This window comes from Carettochelys insculpta, chromosome 14 (genome assembly GCF_033958435.1).
Source record: "Carettochelys insculpta isolate YL-2023 chromosome 14, ASM3395843v1, whole genome shotgun sequence".
In the NCBI taxonomy this organism is placed as follows: Eukaryota; Metazoa; Chordata; order Testudines; family Carettochelyidae; genus Carettochelys; species Carettochelys insculpta.
The window spans coordinates 4177554-4197773 of NC_134150.1; the positions used below are offsets into that span (position 1 = coordinate 4177554).

Below are 20220 nucleotides of genomic sequence, written 5' to 3' on the forward strand. Positions count from 1 at the left end.
TGTGGGGCCAAGCCAGAGAAATGCATTGTGACACTCCGGAATGCATTACTGAGAGAGGTGGTGGAATCTCCATCCCTGGAGGTTTTTAAGTCCTGACACAACAAAGTCCTGGCGGGGATAATTTAGTTGGGGTTGGTCCTGCTTTGGGCAGGGGGCTGGACTCAATGACCTCCTGAAGTCCCTTCCAGCCTCAGGATTCCAGGGAGTCAATGATTGTCCTCTTCCAGCAGCTCTGCCTTTATTCCTCTTAAAAAGTTGTTTGTTGTTCCGTGTGCTCCCCCCGGCAATAAAACGCTGCAATGGATGCACGACGGATCGATGCCGCACCGTGCAAAGTGCCTCTTCGAGGCAGCCAGGCTTTTTTCTAAGCTGATTTTATTTTACGGGGACGTCTCCATTAAATCACACAAGAATAATGGAGGCCTCATCTCCTCCCAGCTCCCCGGCCCTCTCTTTCAATAATTCATGCTTTCCAGTAAATGCAGCAGAGCCGCGCTTTTCGCCCGGCGCATGATGGGAGAGCTGCTTCCATCACAGCAGCCGGGCTCGGGTGTGCAGTTTGGCTGAGAAATGGAGCTGATGAATTTGAATGCTCCAGTGAGCGAGGAGCTGCAGAGGCTCAGAGCCCCCCATTGACAAGGAGAACATGGGTCCGAAGCCAACGGGCAGCCTCCCTTCGACCTCAGTGGGAGCCCTGTAAGAGGAGCGGGTCTGGGGACCGGTCCTTGTCTCCTGGAAGGAGGCCACAGTGAGAGCAGCCCCCTTCCGCTGTGAGACCGTGATCCAGGACACCTGCCCTCGTGCGGGAGGTAATCCCTAGCTCTCTCCCAGGGCTTTCCATCAGGAGGTCTCAAAGCACTTTACAAAGGAGGTCGGCCGCATTTCATATAACTCAGCTCTCCAGAGTTCCAGTCCAGTTCTCTGCCACCTAGGCCAGACCACAGGAGGCCACGCGGTGAAATGTGTTCCCCAGGTCCAGGCAGCTCTGCGCCTCCTTCCTACCGCTCCAGTAACAAGCTGTGGCCCTGACCCACCCTCTCTGCTCCCTCAGACTGGGTGGGGGGGTGCCGCAATCCCCAGTGGATGCGTTGAGATGGTTCTGAAGGTACCTCCACCCTACCTGGGCTGCTCTGGAGCCATTCCCAGGAGAGCTGATTTATCTTCTTGCCAAAAACCCAGTCATTTGGGGTGCAAAAGCTCTGTTTGGCTCCAAACCCCAAGGTCTTATCAAGACCCCCAAGCCCTTGGAACCTCTCGCTCCCTTGGGGGATACTGTGGACAACCTCTTGTGCCACCTTGAGCCTGCTGAGGGGTCGTCCTCTCTGCAGAGTTCCCTCAGGTTGTTACCTCCCTGTCCCCTGAGTTTGGTGTCTTTCAAACCAGGCTCGCCAGCCTGCTGGAGAAGGGGGCTGGCGCCCAGGTGCCTGTCCCACAGGCTGGCAATCGCCCACTTTGCCGTGAGGATGCAGGGTCAAGCTCTCGAGAGCTGCTAGCCCTCTTGGGCCCTCCCACGCGCCTGCCGTGCATACCGAAGGAGAGAGCCGTTCTCCCACAGTGCGTGGGGACAGACTCAGAGCAGCTCCGTGCTCTGCAGCACAGAGAGCCAGGGATGTGCCCCCGGAGGTCCCAGTGCCACACACAGGAGGGTCCAGAGCCCAGGAGGCGCTTGTAACTCAGGCAGGGCTTCACGGCATGGCCGCTCGCACCAGGCCTAGCCTAACCCCTGGGCTAAAGATGCTCTCAGTGGCACTGCCCAGGCAAGGCTGTTTTATTGCCACCAAGGAAGGGATTAGAGTATCACCTCCCCTTCTAGCATAGGACAAAGGAGGGGACGTGGCTCAGTCCCCAGCTGTGATCTGCCCTGAGTTGCTCTACTCCACGTTGGGGCCAGAGGCTGCCCTGTGACTGGGGAGCTGGCTTTATTTATTTTAAAGGGGAATAAACCTCCCAGAAAATGGTGCCAGCCCTGGGAGCAGCTCCAGCGCTCTGCTGGGTTGAGCCAGCTTCAGTCAGACCCCTCTGGGAGCCGGTCCCCCCCCGCACACGAATTAGGCCCCCCAGAGACGGGCCCTGAGCTTGTGGAACTGGGAGCTGGATCCAAACATCGCCTGGGGCTGGGGTGCAGAGATCCAGGTCGGGAGCCCCAGTGACACCTCCTAGCTGGTCCAGGAAGCGCTGAGACACCCCTCATCCAGCAGCATCAAGGGGGGCTACCCTCAGATCTTAGCGACACCTGGGCTCCCGGCTGCCCAGGCTGGGCGCTGCGAATCTCTGGTGCAGGCAGGCGGCGGTCGTGACGGCTCAGAGCTGAATCTGCTCATCCTCCTCCCCTCGGCCCGCCTGATAAACGGCTCCAGACAATAATGTGCGGCTGTTAAGTACCTGGGATCTGAAAAAGGCTGTAAGTGAACTCGGTTGCTTTAATCAAAAGTCCATTAAGTGTTGCTTAGAGCCATTGAGTGAGGGACTGTTCGGATTTGGCTTTATCAGCAGGTAACACCCACTCAGCGCAGAGCGGAGACAGCTCTAGGTTCTGCTCCCCAGACGGCCTGCGCTGCGAAGGGCCAGATTCCAGCTGCTGGTAGCATGGGTATCTGCAGAGTCCGGGCCTCGGTCTGGATCAAACACACTGGAGAATTGGGCCAAGAGAAATCTGATGAGGTTCAACAAGGAGAAGTGCAGAGTCTGGCCCATAAGACATATGAATCCCACACACTCCTACAGCCTGGGGAGCGACCGGCTCTGCGGCAGTTCTGCACAGAAGGACCTGGGGCTGGATATGAGTCACCAGTGTGCCCTGGTAGCCAAGAAGGCTAACGGCGTATTGGGGCGCATTAGCAGGAGCACTGGGGAAGTGATCATTTCCCTTTATTGGGCACTAGTGAGGCCACATCGGGAGGACAGTGTCCACTTCTGGGGCCCCCGTTCCAAAAAGGATGTGGACGCATTGGAAAGCATCCACCTGAGGGCAACAAAAATGATGAGGGGGCTGGAGCACGTGACCTATGAGGAGAGGCTTAGGGATTTGGGCTTGTTTAGTCTGCAGAAGAGAAGCCCGAGGGGTGATTTGAGAGCAGCCTTCAGCTCCCTGAAGGGGGGCTCTGACGAGGATGGAGAGAGGCTGTTCTCAGTGGTGACATAGGACAGAACAAGGAGCGATGGTCTCAAGTTACAAGGGGAGAGGTCTGGGTTGGATATTAGCAAAAACTATTTCCGCAGGCGGGTGGTGACGCACCGGAATGCGTTGCCGAGAGAGGTGGTGGAATCTCCATCCCTGGAGGTGAAGTCCCGACTTGACAAAGCCCCGGCTGGGATGGTTTATTTGGCATCGGCCCTGCTTTGGGCAGGGGGCTGGGCTTGACGACCTCCTGAGGTCCCTCCCAGCCCTGGGATTCTGTGAGTCTCTGTGATTCCTTCCAGGTCCCCCTCAGTCGGTGGGGCAGGAGGTCCGGAGAAGGGTGACCCTGGCAGCTCTGTGCCACAGTGGGAATTGGGACCTATAATGAGGGCGAGGCTGGTGGCCCTCCCGTCAGCCCCACGATGGGCCTCGCACACGAGCTAACCTCAGGCAGGGGTGCGTGACAACAGATGTATAGAGGAGTAGGCCCATCTGGGGCGGCGTGTGGCAGGGAGCTGGTGAGGGTCTCTCCGGTCCCCTCTCCAACACCTTTGCTCTGGTTTGTCTCGCCCCAGGCTGCGCCGGCAGCAGAACGCACCGCTCTTCGGGAAGATCCGGAGCGCCCGGTTCGGCCCCGACGACCCCGGGGACGGGACCAGCGACCTGGACGAAGATGAAGACCTGCAGATCCAGGTTCCCTAGGGCCCGGTGCGACCGGGGCTGGAGGAGAGAGAGGGATGCGTTGGGCTGGATGCTCGGGGAGGACAACACAGCAGTTCCACTCGGCCCCCGCCCCTTCGCCAGCCTCACCCTCAGCCCGGTCAGGGGCTTGCAGGGGACGGGTGAGATACGGCCTCTGACCTGCTGGGCTGGGTCGCCACCGGTTCTGGAACGAAAGCCCCGGGGCAGGGTCTGGTCTACCCTGTCCGGTTTCCCCTAAGCAGGGAGCTAAAGCACCAAAGATTGGGACGAGGATCATATCGAGAGACGGGGGAGGAGGAGGGGAGGGACCGTGCTGCAGACCAGGACTTGCCCGGCCTGGACAGAACAAGGGCGTTGCGCCTCTGCCAGCAGCTGAGGTCCGGCTGCCTCTGTGGTGACCCGCCGTGTGCCGGGTGGTCTGCAGAGCGGGAGCTACCTCAACACGTCTGCAGCTGGCCTGCCCTGGGCCTCCCTCCCCGGCTGTCTCCTCGCGCCTGGCTTTCAGGGCACAGGCCCCGACTCTCGTGCCGCCCACCTGCCGCCGCCTCAGCGCTGGCCTCACCTGGGCATCTCAGCGTCACCCACAAACGAACTGAGCCTTGCGACCGCTTACCTCCCAGGAGGAAACTGAGGCACGAGGGGGGGAGGGGCTGCCTGCCCAGGCTCATGGGTCTCCAAGGCCTGCACTTCCGGCCCTCGGCCTGCCACCTCCACGTGCCGTCGCCACCCACGGACTCTCGCTCCTGATGGACCACGTGCACCTTGAAGATGCCACAGCAGGGTCACCTGCAGAGACGGGAGGGAGAGGCCGAGGCGGAAAGGCTGAGCTAAGCCAGCCCCTGGACCACTGAGAGCACACGGGAGACGTCTTTTCTCTTGTACGTCGGGATTCTGTATGTATGTATGTATTTGTACATGTTTTATATTATAAATAGAGAGCTACCGGTGAGCCCAGCCCCTCACATCTAACCCGTCAGGTGAATGCTCTGCTCCCCTCTAACCTGGGCCCATCTCCGGGGGCAGCGCTGGCCACCCCGGCCAGTCAGTCTGCCGCTGGGCCAGCCCGTGGTGTGGAAACGGTGGCTGGTTGAGACAGGAGATGGGGGAGCGGGTGGCTCCTTTTGCAGGGAAGGTTTACAGAGTCGGACAGCCGGTAGGGGGTGGGGTGTAACAAATGAAATTTACGCCAAACCCCAGATGTGTTGTCTGCTGGGATTACCCCTGGGGAGTCCCTTCCTCTGGTCTCTGCCAAGAGGCTGTCTCCGTTCTCGGGCAGGATCCCCGGCAGGAGACCCCATCCCTTGTGGTGTCTGTGGGGATGCCCCACCAGGGGATGTCCAAATCCCACACAAGCTCCCAAGAGGTCAGGGGATTCCAGAGAGACTGTTGTACCTAGAGGGTGCCTGGCTGAGTTCAGGAGCAGGCCCTGGTGGGGGAGAAGCTGGGTGGTTTCCATCAAGGAAGGAGTCCGGTGCAGCAGGGGGTGCAGATCCTGTGTCCTCTCCTCTGGAGGAGAAGGCTGGGGAGATGGCAAGGCAGGAGATGGACCCAGCCATACGGAGGCTGCAGGAGCCAGGTAGCACGCCTCTGGTGGGTCCTGGGGAGGTCACTGGTCCAGGAGCCCTACGGACGGTGGGGGGCAATGTGAGGGACACGCTCCTGTGGGTCAGTGTGTGAGCGTGCGATGACACACAGAGCTCTCTTCTTCCGGAGCTGGGGCTTTCCCAGGAATCCCTGGAGGGGATCCTGCAGGGGCATTCAACGCAGGGCAATGCCCAGCTTCCCCCAGCAGGAGGCGCTCTGGGAGGGGTGAAGCAGCTCTACTTTGGCAGGCGTTCTTAGAAACCCCACACCCCTTGGGGGAGATGGACACACATCTGGCTGCCTTGCCCCGTGTTGGCGCTTGCCTCCAGGAGATGCTGAGCCCATCAGATCTGGTGGCCTTCCCTCCAGGATTAATCGAGCCCCTAATCCTCAAAGCTGCTGCGCTACCTTCCTGCACCAGGCAACTCCCCAGCCTGGCCGGTGCCAGACACGCAGGGGACCTGGAATGCAACAGGGTATTTCGCTCCAGACTCCTCGGCACCTAAACCAAGATAGCGTCTGGCAGGCAGGGTAATTACGGGGCTGGGTCTTCCTCTCGCCCTTGTTTGCACAGGGCGAGCTCAGCCCTCAGGAATCCCGCACGTGTCACCTGGAGATGGGGGAAGGGAAGCGAGCGAGGCTTTCTAGGGAGAAGCCTTGACTCTGAACATACCGTGTTTTCCAGGAAAGGCAGCCATAGGCCATAAATCGCTCCCAACAGAAGAGGTGGTGGAGGTCCGGCCGAGGCTCCGTTGCCCATTGAAGCAACGTCAGAGAAAAAAATCCTACCTCCTAGCATTCGAGGACTGGAAGGGGCCAGCTCGACCCTGTACCAGGGCAGAACCAGCACCGCCTGCCTAGGCTGTTCCAGACAGGAATTCTTACGTCCCTCCGGTGGCCTTCCTTCCACCACATCCCGTGCAGTCCCTTCCTTTGCTCTCGCTGGTGGCAGGTTCGGCCCTGACGGGCCGTCTTGCATTCAGCCGACGCGGAGAGCAAAGGGTTCCTGTGTTTCATAGAATCACAGACCACCAGAGCTGGAAGGGACCCCGAGAGATCAGCAAGTCCAGTCCCCCCGTGCTCATGGTCGCACCCAGCACCATCTAGACCATCCCTGATAGGTGTCTGTCTAACCTGCTCTTCCATATCTCCAGTGAGGGAGATCCTTCCACCTCCCTGGGACCTAGGAACCTCTGTGAAGCCTGCTACCAGGAATGCACAACTAAGCTTCCCCACTCAACCCTAGTCCTGCCTCCCTCCAGGGTGGGAGCTCTCAGAGGCTGTGTCTGCTCCCTGGAGGAGTCCTGCCGGGTGGTCTTTGGCTGAGGCCCACCCCAACCTTCCCCGAGCCTATCAGCGCCCAGCCCTGCTCCCTGCGGCTCCTCCTGCTGGGAGAGGCTGGGGTTAGGGGAGCTCCCTGCGGCGCCCTTCCCCCAGGCTGGTGCAGAGAACAGGCCCCTCCATTGCAGTGGTGACCAGCACCAAGAGCGAGAGACCCTGTAGGAAGCAGGCCCAGGGCCAGGGTGTGGGGGTCAAAGCCATCTCTTTGCTCCCCATGCTGCGGAGCAGGGCTGTCTGGCTCGGGCGAGCAAACGGCCCCGTGCCAGCGTGCAGCACTGTGTACAGCTTGAGCTTCTCTAGTCTGGAACTCTCCGTAATCCGGCATGATGTGAGTTCTCCGGACGACCACTTGGCCAAGTTTCCCAGGGTCCCATAAAGTTTGTTTTCAGCCCCCAGTCCTGGCTGTCAGCGTGCTGGGCTGCTGTTCAGCTGTAATTTACCCCTAAGTGTCTTCTACGAGCCCATAAGCGGCGCAAGTGTCAGTAATGTGTAGGCAACATTGACCTCCCGTGGTCCTGCAAATTCTCTCGTCAGGCACCAGTCAGGTCCGGAGGGTGCCGGATGAGAGAGGTTCAACCTGTATTCTGCAGACCACCTGGGTTAACCCCAGGAGTAATTAGCGACGGCCGAATCAGCTTGGTTTACATATGACTCTACCCCTGGCCCCAGTGGGAACTTTCCCCACCCCCTGAGCCGAGCCAAGACTAAGTGTGAGCACACACACACACACACACACACACACACACACACACTTTCCTTGAACACATAAGGGCCGCTTCCCTTCTCCACAGCTGGAGAAGGGGAAGCTGACCGTGTCTTGTTGAACCCCACTAGCCTTAGCCTGTAAATAATATACACACTCCTGTCTTCCAGCCTGACTTATCATTTATGCTATATGCAACTATGTCTTGGTTGTGATCTTATTTTCATGCCCTCCACCTTGACACTTCAAGGCCTTGCCAGAGGCTGCGCTTTCCAGCCAGCATTGAGACAGAAGGAGGACACCGGGCTCTCTCTCATGAGGACTTTACTTATGTTCTTTCTTGCTCTGTCATTTCCTTGCAAGTACAAATTCAAATTGTTTTCCATCCAGATCCACTCAGTCCGCCTCAGTCTCTGAAAAACAGTGACAGCATTAGCTTTTGCTTTCTTTTTAAAGCCACAGAGGGGGAGAATTCGGGAGCAAGGGCGCTCAGACTTTATTTACCTGGAGGGTATGTTAGAGTGGAAGGGGGAGAATGGGTGAAATTTTCCACTATATATGAAAAAAATTCACAAAATTTTCAAAAAGAAAAAAAAAAGTTCAATTTTGGTGAAAATTTTGCTGCAGTTGAAAAGCCAGAGCTGTGCCGAACCATTGAGTTTTAAGGCCAACAGAGCTCACTAAACCAGCTCTCTGACCTTCTGCATATTATAGGCCAGAAAATCCACCGTTACCACTGCTGAGCCCAGGAATTCATGTCTGGCTGTCCCAGCTCTTCCCAACAGGCAGCCAGTCTGGGTTGGAGGACATCAAGTGATAAAGAGCGTTCCGGTTCCCTTGGCAGTTTTCTCCGGTGCTTAATCACACTCGCTATGGCTTGCCAGTGAGACCACCAGCCACCGCTGCAGCCCAGCTGCATGAGAGTCCCTGGCCGGCCGGCCAGCCTGTGTCGCAGGACACATGTAGAGAGACAATGGCAGAGCAGATCAGAGTGAGCTTACAGGGACGCCGAGATGCGATCTTATTAAAAATTGATGTTTCAATGAGCTAATCCCCTTTTCTCCGGCTTTTAATTGATTGTCTAAAAAGCATTTGCTCCCTGCCCGCCCCTCCTGGTTTTTATTCGTGGGGAACATTAATTTTTTTTATGGCCAAACAAATCAGAGGGTAGTGCAGGGGGAGCAACACAGCAAAGTCAGCAGCCATAAACAACTGGACTCAGCACGGACTTCTAGGGCAAGGTCGCTGGCTGGCAGAGCCGGGAGGGTCGGCGCAGGGTCTGAGTTGCCCCTGGCTGGCTGGCCCCGCAGGACACCGGAGGTCCGTTGTCTAGAGATCCAGCCTGACCTCCACCTGGTTTTGATGCCGCAAGCAGGGCTGTGATAGGACTTCAAGGGTGAGTTTGGAGGTCCGCCTTGAAGGCCAGCCCTTGGAGCTGGGGAGCAGGGTGAGCTAAAGGGCCTGCATCCCCCAGCTCCAGATATGGGGCTATCCTCCCTCTGCTGGCCTGGGGCCAGGTGCCCAGAGGAGCATCAGCTGAGACACCCAACCAGGCAGAAGTGAAGGAAGGGGCCCTCAGAATGGGCTAAGTCTGGGGCTGGAGCTCTCCCTGCCCTGTACCTTGCAATGCGCTATACCGGAAACCCACTGGCTTCTGTTCTTACCTGCATACCTCCCGCTCCCACCTGAGACGCATCATTCAGCCCACTGAGCCCAGCCAAGCCCTAAGACACAACCACCTGGGCTCCAGTCCCACCGACAGAGACAAAAACTTGCAGGATCTCCATCGAGCGTTTGCAAGACGCAACGACCCACCTGGGGAAGTAAAAAAACAGACAGAGCCGGACGAGTGCCCAGAAGTCGCCTTCTTCACGACAGGCCCAGCAAGGAAGGTAACAGGACACCGCTTGTCATCAGCTGTAGCCCCCGGCTTAAAGCCCGCCAGCATGTCAGACAGCCGCCCCCCACCCCCCAAGACAATACTCAGCAGGACACACACCGCACCACGGAAACACTAAGCCACGAACCTGTCCCTGCCACAAACCCCTTTGCCAGCTCTGTCCATGTATCTACACTAGAGACACCCGCACTGGTTCTAACCACATCGACCACACTACCAGGGGCCAGACACCTGCACATTCACTAATGCCCTGTCTGCCAGCGTGTGCCACGTACATCGGCCAGTCTCTGTACCACAGGCCGAATGGCCGTAACTATGACATCAGGAATTAGAATACAGTAATCCCTCGAAATGTGCGATTTCGAGCTGTGCTTAACTGGCATTAACGTGAGTTCAGCGCAACTCAAAATCCTGCTCCCCCGGGCTCTGGCTCAACCCTCCATGGCCTGCACGGCCCGAGGCCAAATCCCCCCCAGCAGCCCCGATTCAAACCATCCTGCACCCAGCTCCGGCTCACCCCTCCACCCCCGGACCCAGACCCGGCTCCGGCTCACCGTCCTTCATGGCTGCAGCTCAGCCCCTCTCAGGGCCACACGGCCTCAGCTCAACTCCACCCCCTGTCCCTCCCACATCCCTAACCCACCCCAGGCTTAACCCCCTTTCCCGCCCCAATAACTGGAGGGACCACTGTGTCCATAAACCTATAGGGGAGCCCTTTAACCTCCCTGGACAGTTGGTACACGCAGGAGCAGCACCCATCCTGCTTAATTTGATTCATCTACTGGTGCTATTAGAGACAGGTCGCTGCTTTTTTATCTTTCCCCCGACCCCTGGCTATATACCTCCTGGATTCTAAAGCTCTGGCTAGATTACAGCCATTTGTCAACAGAAGTTTTTGCTGGACGATGCCTGCCGACGAAACTTCTGCCGACGGATCGGTGCTGAATTACCAGGTACTTTGCACGAACCGTCCACTCTGTTGACAGCGTGTGGCCGGACCCCACGGCCGCTCTCTCGACAAAACGACCAAACCAAAGTGCAGCAGACAGGGCTGCCTGGTGTCCCAGAAGCCCGGGCTGGTGACAGAGGGCCCCTCAGAGCATCCAGACTGGCTTTCTGTGGACAGATCTCTGCTGTTATGTCCCATGGGGCGGGGGGATAAGACGTGCTGCATTCTTTCATTCGCTGTCCACAGAAGGCCTTGGGAATCGGACATTGTGTGGGCCCAATTGTCTGCTCCAATCATCTGAAGAAGTGGGTCTTACCCATGGAAGCTCGGGACCTAATAACTTGGTTAGGTCTTTAAGGTGCTGCAAGGCTGCTTGTTATTTGTGAAAGGACAGAGTCCCTCTCTTCCTGGGAGGTGTAGGTTGGACATTAGGAAAAAGTTCCTAACTGTCAGGTGGTTAACCACTGGAATAAATTGCCTGGAAGGGACCTCAGGAGGTCATCTAGTCCAGCCCCCTGCTTCAAGCAGGATCAACCCCAACAAGAAGTCCTACGACACCTTATAAACTAACAGGCATTTTGGAGCATAAGCTTTCGTGGGCCTAAATACCTTTTAGTCTATAAGCTGCCACAGGACTTCTTCTTGTTCTCGAAGATACAGACTAATAACGGCTACTTCTCTGATACAACCCCAACTAAGGCATCCCAGCCAGGACTATGTCAAGCCAGGACTTAAAAACCTCCAGAGATGGAGAATCCACCACCTCTGTGTGACGCATTCCAGTGCTTCACCATCCGCCTGGGGAAGTAGTTATTCCTGATATCCAACCGACTTCTCTCCTTCTGTAACGTCAGAGATATTTAAGAGCAGGTTAGGTGGACACCTACCAGGGATGGTCTGGCCAATTCTTGGTCCTGCCATGAGGTCTCTCAAGGTCCCTTCCAGTTCCAGTGTTCTACGATTCTATACCGGGAAGTGGATTGAGGGGGGAGCCCTCGCCCTGCGAGAACACAGGGGCTGGCTTCTTTTTCCCAGGAGGAAGAGACAAGTTTTCCCGCCCCACTGTGTGGAGACCTCCAGGCTTTGCTTTGTCACTGGCCTGGCAGAAGCCCAGCCCGGATACCTGCCTCTCTGCCTCGACACGAGACTACAGCGCATGCAGGGTTAAGAAGTATGCTAGGCTGAGCTCTTTGCAAAGCTGCTGCAGGCAGTCCTGCTGTGCCGGTGGCTGCTTCTTTTTCTCTCTGCCGCCTCATCCGTCTCTATTAAAGTGACAGGTGGCCGAAAGGCAGGCTCCCTGGAGGGCTGACACAGCACCTCCCAGTTGGGCCCTCCGGGGACCCAGACGGGCCTGCTGTACTCGGTGTAACCGCTGACTCAGCCCTCATCCATCTCTGCCCTCCCATCCCTTGGCTTTCCCCAGCTCTCACTGGGGGCGGAGGGACCAAGAGGACAGGTCAGCCCGGTGTCCTTCACCCCACCATACGGCTGAGTCTGTACGCCTGGGTGGGAAGCAGGGCCCTGATCTGGGCCGGCCTGGACTTGGGGTGTTAGACAATCAAACACTGTCTGGTAGCGTGGGCGACCCGCGAAGTACCGGCTGCACACAGCTGGCCAGGTTAGGTGGCTGAAAAGCCACCTTGCTCCCACTGCTCCCCGCAGCTCTCATTGGCCAGGAACAGAAAACTGCTACCGATGGGAGCTGCGGGTACCTGCGGACTTAAGATAAAGAGGTCTGGCAGCCCCCCAGCGGCTTCTCCTCATGGGCTGCAGGCAGCGCCCCACTGCTCTACCACGAGGGATTGTTCCCTCTTCTCCCCTCCTCTGCCTCATGAAACCTGCCCTGGGGGATGCTTGGTGGGGGCCCAATCCTGGTTCCTGATCACTGTCTGGATGTGGGCCCATCCTGGGCTCTGATTACTCTCAGACAGGGGCCCAGCTGGGAACTGATCCTGGGCTCCAGCTATTGCCCTGGTGCATGTCTGGCTGGGGACTGATACTGGGTCTCAATTATTCTTTTGGTGTGTGCCTGGTTAGAGGTCCAGTCCTGGGGCCTGGTTACAACCTGGCTGCACTCCCGACTATATGGGTCTTCAGTCCACACATCCATCCTTCATGACTGAGGACCGAGATGCCCTAACCTGAGCCATTCTTTTTAGGTGACAAATCTGAGGAACCGTCCCAGATTGAGGTGTCATTTGGGAAAAAAATTAATAAACTAAACAGTAATAAGTCTCTAGGACCAGATGGCATTCACCCAAGAGTGCTCGAAGACCTCAAATGTGAAATTGCTGAATTACTAATTGTGGTTTGTAACCTGTCCTTTAAATCAGTTTCTGTTTCAAATAGCTGGCAAATAAGAAATGTGATGTCAATTTTCAAAAAGGGCTCCAGTGGTGATCCTGGCAATTACAGGCTCTTAAGTCTGACTTTGGTACCTAACAAACTGGTTAAAAAGACAGTAAAGGACAATATTGTCAAACACGTATGTCAAATAGTAACAGAGAGTAAGCCGTGCTAGTCTATACATTATCAAAACAAAAAGCAGTCAAGTAGCACTTTAAAGACTAGCAAAATAGTTTATTAGGTGAGCTTTCGTGGGACAGACCCACTTCTTCAGACCATAGCCAGACCAGAACAGACTCAAAGTTTGAGTCTCACCTAATAAACTATTTTGCTAGTCTTTAAAGTGCTACTTGACTGCTTTTTGTTTTGATTACGTACATCAAAATAATTGATTGGGGAAGAGTAACGTAGCTTTTGTAAAGGGAAGTCATACCTCACCAATCTACCGGAATTCTTTGAGGGGGTCAACAAGCACGTGGAAAAGGTGATTCAGTGGATACTTAGATTTCCAGAAAGCCTTTGACAAGATCCTTCACCAAAGGCTCTTAAGCAAAATAAATTGTCATAGAAGAAAAAAGGTCCTCTAATGGACTCACAACTGATTAAAAGATAGAAAACAATGGGATAAATGGTGTGTTTTCAGAATGGAGAGAGGTAACCAGTGGTGTCCCCAAAGGGGCTGTACTGGTCCCAATCCTGTTCAACATGTTCATAAACGATCTGGAGCAAGGGGTCAGAAGTGAGGTGGCAAAATTTGCCGATGATACTAAACTGCTCAAGATAAGTCTAACGCTGAGTGTGAAAAGCTTCCGAAGGGTCTCGCATAACTAGGTGACTGGTCAAAAAATGGCAGAGGAAATTCAATATTGATAAAGGCAAAGTAACGCGTAATCCCAGCGAGATGTATAAAAAATGGGGACCAAATTAGCTGTTACGCTCACAAGAGAGATCCTGGAGTCACTGGGAATAGTCCTCTGAAAACACCCATCAATGTGCCGCAGCAGGCAAAGAAGCAAGCAGAATGCTGGAAACCATTAAGGGATAGAGAATAAGACAGTAAATGGTTTATTGCCTGTATATAAATCCCAGGTGCTCTGAAGTTGTGAATGCTGCGTGCGTACGCCTCCTCCTCCTTTGTCCTGTTTTCCTGGCGAAGAAAGGTGCCACCTGGTTGCCTAGGTTACAAAGAGCCTGGAGAGCCATTGCCTACGTGTGAGAAGTCGCCATAGCGAAACGCCGCTCGCCGCTATGCGCTGTGCCTAGGGAAACTGAGGCACGCACCTCAGGTTGCTAGAGAGAGGAGGAAACACAGGCCGCCTAACCAGGGGGATATAATCCTCACCCACCGCCACTTTGTCATGCAGGCAAAATTCAAAGCAACCCTCCACGCCCACCAGCACAACCCAGAAACCTCCACTCTGCTCTGGTGTCTCCCGCAGGCCTGGCGCGCCTTCCTGGGTGGGGCAAAGTCACTGGGTGGGTGGGTGGACAGCCAGCCAGTCTTCTCCTGCTGGCGTCTCCCTTTACGACCAGTGGGGGGACAGGTAACCAGGGAACGTCCTCCTAAAGGGGCCAGTCACGCTGCCATCGGTGCTGCTGGGCATGGACGTCAGCTCGAACGGCACGGGGCAGCTGGGACCTCGAGGTGGCAGGGGCCTAGGCTCCATCCAGCTTGGTTGGGACGTAAGGCCGGCCAGGCTGGGTCCCAGCAAAGGTCTTATCTAGCCCAGTGTCCTGTCTTCCGAGTGCGGCCAGCGCATAGGGAGTGACCAGCCCTGACGGAGGCAAGTCCAGGCCATGGGGCAGAAGTCGATGGACACCCCGCACCCCCGCCCCGCACCTGCAGGGATGTGACTCCCCCCAACCTTTGGGTGTGCTTCGCCGGTGCTGGCTCCTCCCCAGCAAGCTGCCATCTGCACATGGGACACTGCCAGCTGCCTAACTGGGCAAATCCTCGCCCTGCCCCTTCTCTGAGGCCACGCCCCCATCCCGCCCCTTCTCCGAGGCCACGCCCCCACCCCACCCCATCTCAGAGCCTCCACTCCAGGACCACTCCATCACCTCTCCCCAACCTGCACTCACCATCCTGAGGCTGGGGTGGGAGGAGGTGCAGGGGGCAGGCTCTGGGACAGAGGTTGGGGCGGGGGGGGGGCTCTGGACTGGGGCAGGGGGTGCAGGGAGATGGGAGGGTGAGCGCGTACCTCAGGTGGCTCCCAAAGCCACCCACCCACCCCTCTGGCAATGGCTTGGGGTTGGGGTGAGCGGGCAGGGGGGCTCCACCTTGGCCACTGTTCCCAGCCAATAGGCGCTGCAGAGCTGGGGCGTTGGGGCGGGGCCAGCGTGCAGAGACCCTCCCAACCTTAATGCTTGTGTCCCGAGGCGGCCCCTGGGGACTATGAGCCTGAGTCTGTACAGCGCCTGGCACGACGGGGCTCTGGGAAGAATAATGAATGACGCTCCCTGTCCCTGAGGCAGACTCACTTAATCGTCCCGTGCCTCAGTTTCCCCGCTGTGCAATGGGGCCATAAGCCTCGCTGGCTCTCCAGAGGGCGCTCTCAGTGGGGGCAGGGACTCTCGGCCTGTGGGGTCAGAGCCGGCCCCACCTCCGGGGAGCCTGCAGGCTCCACCCAAACTCGGCCCCGGGCAGGGGAGGGCGCGGGGTGCGCCCACAGTTCGCGGGGCGCCTCCGAGCGGGGAATTGGGCTGCCCCTCTCCTCGGAGGAATACGGCGTGCCCGGGACCGGCGGAGCCAGGGCGCTGCGCTCTGCCAGCGGCCCGGCCCCGCCCCGCCCCGCCCCGCCCCTGCCCGGGCGGCCGCGGGCCCGTGGAGCCGGGGCGCGGCGGGCTCGGAGCCGGGAGCGCCGGGGCCGGGCAGGTAAGAGCCGCCGGGCGCCAAGGGTGGGACCTGGATCGGGGCCCCCGCCGCAGCCCCCGCCCCCGCCCCTGTCTCTGATGGGGGCCCCGGATCAGCCCCCCCCCCCGGTAACCAGCGCTGTGCTATGGGGGCCCCGGATAAGTCCCCCCCGGTAACCAGCGCTGTGCTATGGGGGCCCCGGATAAGTCCCCCCGGTAACCAGCGCTGTGCTATGGGGGCCCCGGATCAGCCCCCCCCCCGGTAACCAGCGCTGTGCTATGGGGGCCCCGGATCAGCCCCCCCCCGGTAACCAGCGCTGTGCTATGGGGGCCCCGGATAAGCCCCCCCGGTAACCAGCGCTGTGCTATGGGGGCCCCGGATCAGCCCCCCCCCCCCGGTAACCAGCGCTGTGCTATGGGGGGCCCGGATAAGTCCCCCCGGTAACCAGCGCTGTGCTGTGGGGGGCCCGGATCAGCCCCCCCCCCAGTAACCAGCGCTGTGCTATGGGGGGCCCGGATCAGCCCCCCCCCCCAGTAACCAGCGCTGTGCTATGGGGGGCCCGGATCAGCCCTCCCCCCCGGTAACCAGCACTGTGCTATGGGGGGCCCGGATCAGCCCCCCCCTGGTAACCAGCGCTGTGCTATGGGGGCCCCGGATCAGCCTCCCCCCCGGTAACCAGCGCTGTGCTATGGGGGCCCCGGATCAGCCCCCCCCCCCGGTAACCAGCGCTGTGCTATGGGGGCCCCGGATCAGCCCCCCCCCGGTAACCAGCGCTGTGCTATGGGGGCCCCGGATCAGCCCCCCCCGGTAACCAGCGCTGTTCTATGGGGGCCCCGGATCAGCCCCCCCCGGTAACCAGCACTGTGCTATGGGGGGCCCGGATCAGCCCCCCGCCCCCCAGTAACCAGCGCTGTGCTATGGGGGGCCCGGATCAGCCCCCCCCCTCCGGTAACCAACGCTGTGCTATGGGGGGCCTGGATCAGCCCCCGCCCCCGGTAACCAGCGCTGTGCTATGGGGGGTCCGGATCAGCCCCCCCCCCACATTACCACAGCTGTTCTATGGGGGGCCTGGATCAGTCCCCCCTCCCCGTAACCACCGCTGTGCTATGGGGAGCCCAGATCAGCCCCCCCGGTAACCACCGCTGTGCTATGGGGGGCCCGGATCAGCCCCCCCGAGTAACCACCTCTGTGCTATGGGGGGCCTGGATCAGCTCCCCCGGTAACCACCACTGTGGTAAGTGGGGACCCGGATCAGGCCCCACCAGGTAACCACCGCTGGGCTATGGGGGGCCCGGATCAGCCCCCTGGTAACCACCACTCTGCTATGGGATCAGGGCCCCTCCCTGGTAGCCACCACCCCTGCCTCCACTGTGCCGGAGGAGATCAGGGCCGCCCTCCTGCCCCCACTGTTGGGGACCCTGATCAGAGCAGCTCTGGGCCTCCCCAGGGGACTGTTCTTTCAGGAATGGGATTTTCACGTGCACCCTGAAGTTCCACCTCCCCTCCAAACCGCCGGCTCGCAAAGTCAGACCTGCCCAGCGGGAGCAGCTGCTGACTCTCATTTCACCATCCACTCGCCAGCTGCACGGCCTGGCCCAGAGCTGCGCGCTCCCTTGCGGGTGTATGGGACGCAGAGCCCAGAAGGGAGAGTCTCTCGGCGCGTAGAGCGAGAGGAAACGTTCGTTTGTCCTGGCTTAGAACGTCAGGACGGCCACCTTGGGTCAGACCCATGGTCCTGTTCGCCCAGGGGCCTGTCTTCTCACAGCGGCAAATACCAGGTGCTTTCGACTTCCTTAGTGCTTTTTCTGCAGCCTGCAGTGTAACTGGGCAAAGTCTTGATGAATGGTTGTACCGCCCAGGAGACCCCCAGGAACGGGGATACCGCTGCTCTGGGGCGGCCAGGATCAGAGCGTCTTCCTGGGGGAACCAGGATGTTCTTTTCCATCTCTTCTGCGGGGTGTGGAGGGGCTGTTTCTTTTAAAGAAGTCCCACAGCTGGAAGTTCTCCTGAACTTCCCCAGACCTTTCCCTTCCTCCTCGGTCCTGATGAAGGTCTCTCCTCTTTCTACAGCAGCCTCAGGAGAAAGACCTGGGTGGGCGCTCTGGGTTTCACACCTTGCTGAAGTTGCCCGGCTTGGAGCAGTCCTCCCACCTCCGCACGCCACGTGTGGGTGATGCTCCCCCACAGGTGTGCTCCAGATGGGAGGTGACCCTTTTGTGACCTCGGTGACCTTGGCCACTGATCCGTCTCTAATGCACCTGGCCCACAGTGGGGTTCGCTCATCTGAGAGGATCTTTTTGGGGGCTGAGTCTTGCTGGGTCGATTGATGAGTTAGCACCTTGTTTCCCAAACTTAAAACATTTGCATACCCCTGTGGGGACTTTGCCCTTATGGGCGTACCCCCTCTCCCAGTGCCGTCCCAGTACTTAGCTCCTGGTTTTTAGTCATTTATTTTCTGCCGCCACCCCTTGAAATCCTTTCGTGTGTCCCTGGTGGCACACATACCACACTTGGGGAAGCACTGAACTCGATAGGTTCGTGGAGTGGCTGTTAACCAGGCTGGGTGGGAACGGTGTCCCTGCCTCTGTTTGTCAGAGGCTGGAAATGGATGACAGGAGGGGGATCGTTTTGGTAATTACCTTCTCTGTTCACTCCCCCTGGGCCATCTGGCATTGGCCTCTGTTGGCGGACAGGAGATTTGGCTAGATGGATATTTGGTTTGACCCAATGTGGCCGTTCCTATGTTATGTTCTTATCCGGTCCTTGCACATCAGTGAATTCAGGCCAGCAGCCTGGATCTCTTCCCCTCCCTGATCAAACCAATCTACGCCCAGCTCCCCAAAATCAGCCAATAATGTTCCACCTCCCCACAGCACTGTCTATTCTAGGGTCTCAAAGCCCTTTGGACTTGGGAATGAATTGAGACTCGGAACACATCCGGGTGGTATCCCCAGGGTGCAAACAGAGAAGCTGAGGCGCGGAGCAGTTAAGTGGTTTATCCAAGGTCTCAGAGTGAATCAGAGGCAGAGCTGATGAGCAGGCAGGGCGTAACCAGGTGCAGAATTTGCCCTGTTTTTTCTTGAGGCAGTGAGGCAGGCAGGGGATGAAGGCACATGGGTGAGCCGAGAAGCATCCCAAGAGACAGCAGAGCCTATGTTGACTGCTGTGAGTTGGTCTCGCTTGGAGTGGGTCCATGTAGTTTGCTTGAGAGTCTTCCACATCACAGAGTGCTGCAGGGTCCCAGGTTTTAGCTCCGTGGTTTGAGCATTGGCCTGCTAAACCCAGGGTTGTGAATTCAGCTCTTGAGGGGGTCATTTAGGGAAGGGGGTAAAAAGGGATGGGGCTTGGTCCTGCCAAGACGGCAGGTGACTGGACTTGAAGACCTCCTGAGATCCCTTCCAGCACTATGAGATATGTGTGTGTTAGAATCTTCCTCCCCCAGTGCATGGCTTAAGGAATCTGTCTCCTCTTCTCACCTCTCTGCCTGCCCCCTCCTCGTGTATCACACCCTGCTAAGATCCTAACAAAAAAGCAGTCCAGTAGCACTTTAAAGAGTAACAGACTAATTTATTAGGTGCTGAGCTTTCGTGGGACAGACCCACTTCTTCAGACCATAGCCAGACCAGAACAGACTCGATATTTAAGGTCCAGGGAACCAAAAACAGTAATCAGGGTGGACAAATCAGAAAAAAAATGATCAAGGTGAGCAAATCAGAGAGTAGAGGGGCAGAAGGGGGAGAAGGTCAAGAATTAGATTGAGCCAAGTATGCAAATGAGCCCCTATAGTGACTCAGAAAATTCCCATCCCGGTTCAAACCACGTGTTAATGTGTCGAATTGGAATATAAAAGACAGTTCGGCTGCCTCCCTTTCAATAGTGGTGTGAAAATTCTTCAGTAAAACGCAGACTCTTAAGTCATTAGCAGAACGGCCCACTCCGTTAAAACGCTGGCTGACCAGTTTGTGGATCAGGAGTGTTTTAAAGTCTGTTTTGTGCCCATTAACTCTGTCTAAAGGAGTTTGAAGTCTGTCCAATATGCAAAGCATCTGGGCATTGTTGGCACATATGATGTTAGTTGAGGAACATGAGAATGTGCCCGTGATTCTGTGAGTAACCTGGTTAGGTCCAGTGATGGTATCTCCGGAGAAGATATGTGGACAAAGCTGGCAGCGGGCTTTGTTGCAAGGACAAGTCCCAGGACTGGTGTTCTGGGGTATAGTCTGTGGCTGTTGGTGAGGATCCTCATGAGGTTGGGAGGTTGCCTGTAGGAGAGAACAGGCCCGTCACCTCAGGCCTTCTGGAGTGTGGCAACCTGATCAAGGATAGGTTGTAGGTCTTTAATAATGCGTTGCAGTGGTTGGAGTTGGGGGCTGAGATCCTGTTGCTGGAGGATGTGACTGCAGTGGAGACAATAGCCCACAGGCAGTTCCCACAACCCCAGCTGAAGGTCCCCAGTGGGTGATAGGATGGGGCCAGCCGGGCAGCCAGCAGGAAGTGTGGCTGTTAATTCCCAGCGCAGGAGAGAGGCTGATAAGACCACTGTGCTGGGGGCAGGGGGCCCACAGCAGGGCTGAGGCCTTTCCAAAGGCCTCTGATAAGATAAGCTCCCCTGCTGCAGGCTCTTTTCTCTCCCGGTTGTCTGTGAATCTGCAGAATTCCTGGGCGGCTGTTGGCTTGGAAAGCAATCTGCCCAGGGAGAGCCCAGGCGCTGGGCTCCCAAGGA

General features: G+C 57.6%; 2 protein-coding genes across 5 annotated transcripts in view; both read left to right on the forward strand.

Annotated features, from left to right (window-relative positions):
- The window catches only part of CCDC102A (coiled-coil domain containing 102A), a 58445-nt gene extending 49960 nt beyond the window's left edge, over window positions 1-8485 (forward strand). For 2 of the 3 annotated variants that reach the window (XM_075009213.1, XM_075009215.1), the window contains exon 9: window positions 3694-4769. In XM_075009213.1, coding sequence (XP_074865314.1) covers window positions 3694-3820 — 127 coding nt within the window. In that variant the 3' untranslated portion in view covers window positions 3821-4769. Of the gene's footprint in view, window positions 1-3693; window positions 4770-8162 lie in introns of those variants that run through there. The other variant, XM_075009216.1, reaches the window with a different exon arrangement.
- A 6959-nt stretch (window positions 8486-15444) lies between these two features.
- Window positions 15445-20220, forward strand: part of DOK4 (docking protein 4) — a 43254-nt gene continuing 38478 nt past the window's right edge. For both annotated transcript variants that reach the window (XM_075008454.1, XM_075008455.1), the window contains exon 1: window positions 15445-15518. The gene's annotated coding sequence lies outside the window, so the exon portion shown is untranslated. The remainder of the gene's footprint in view (window positions 15519-20220) is intronic.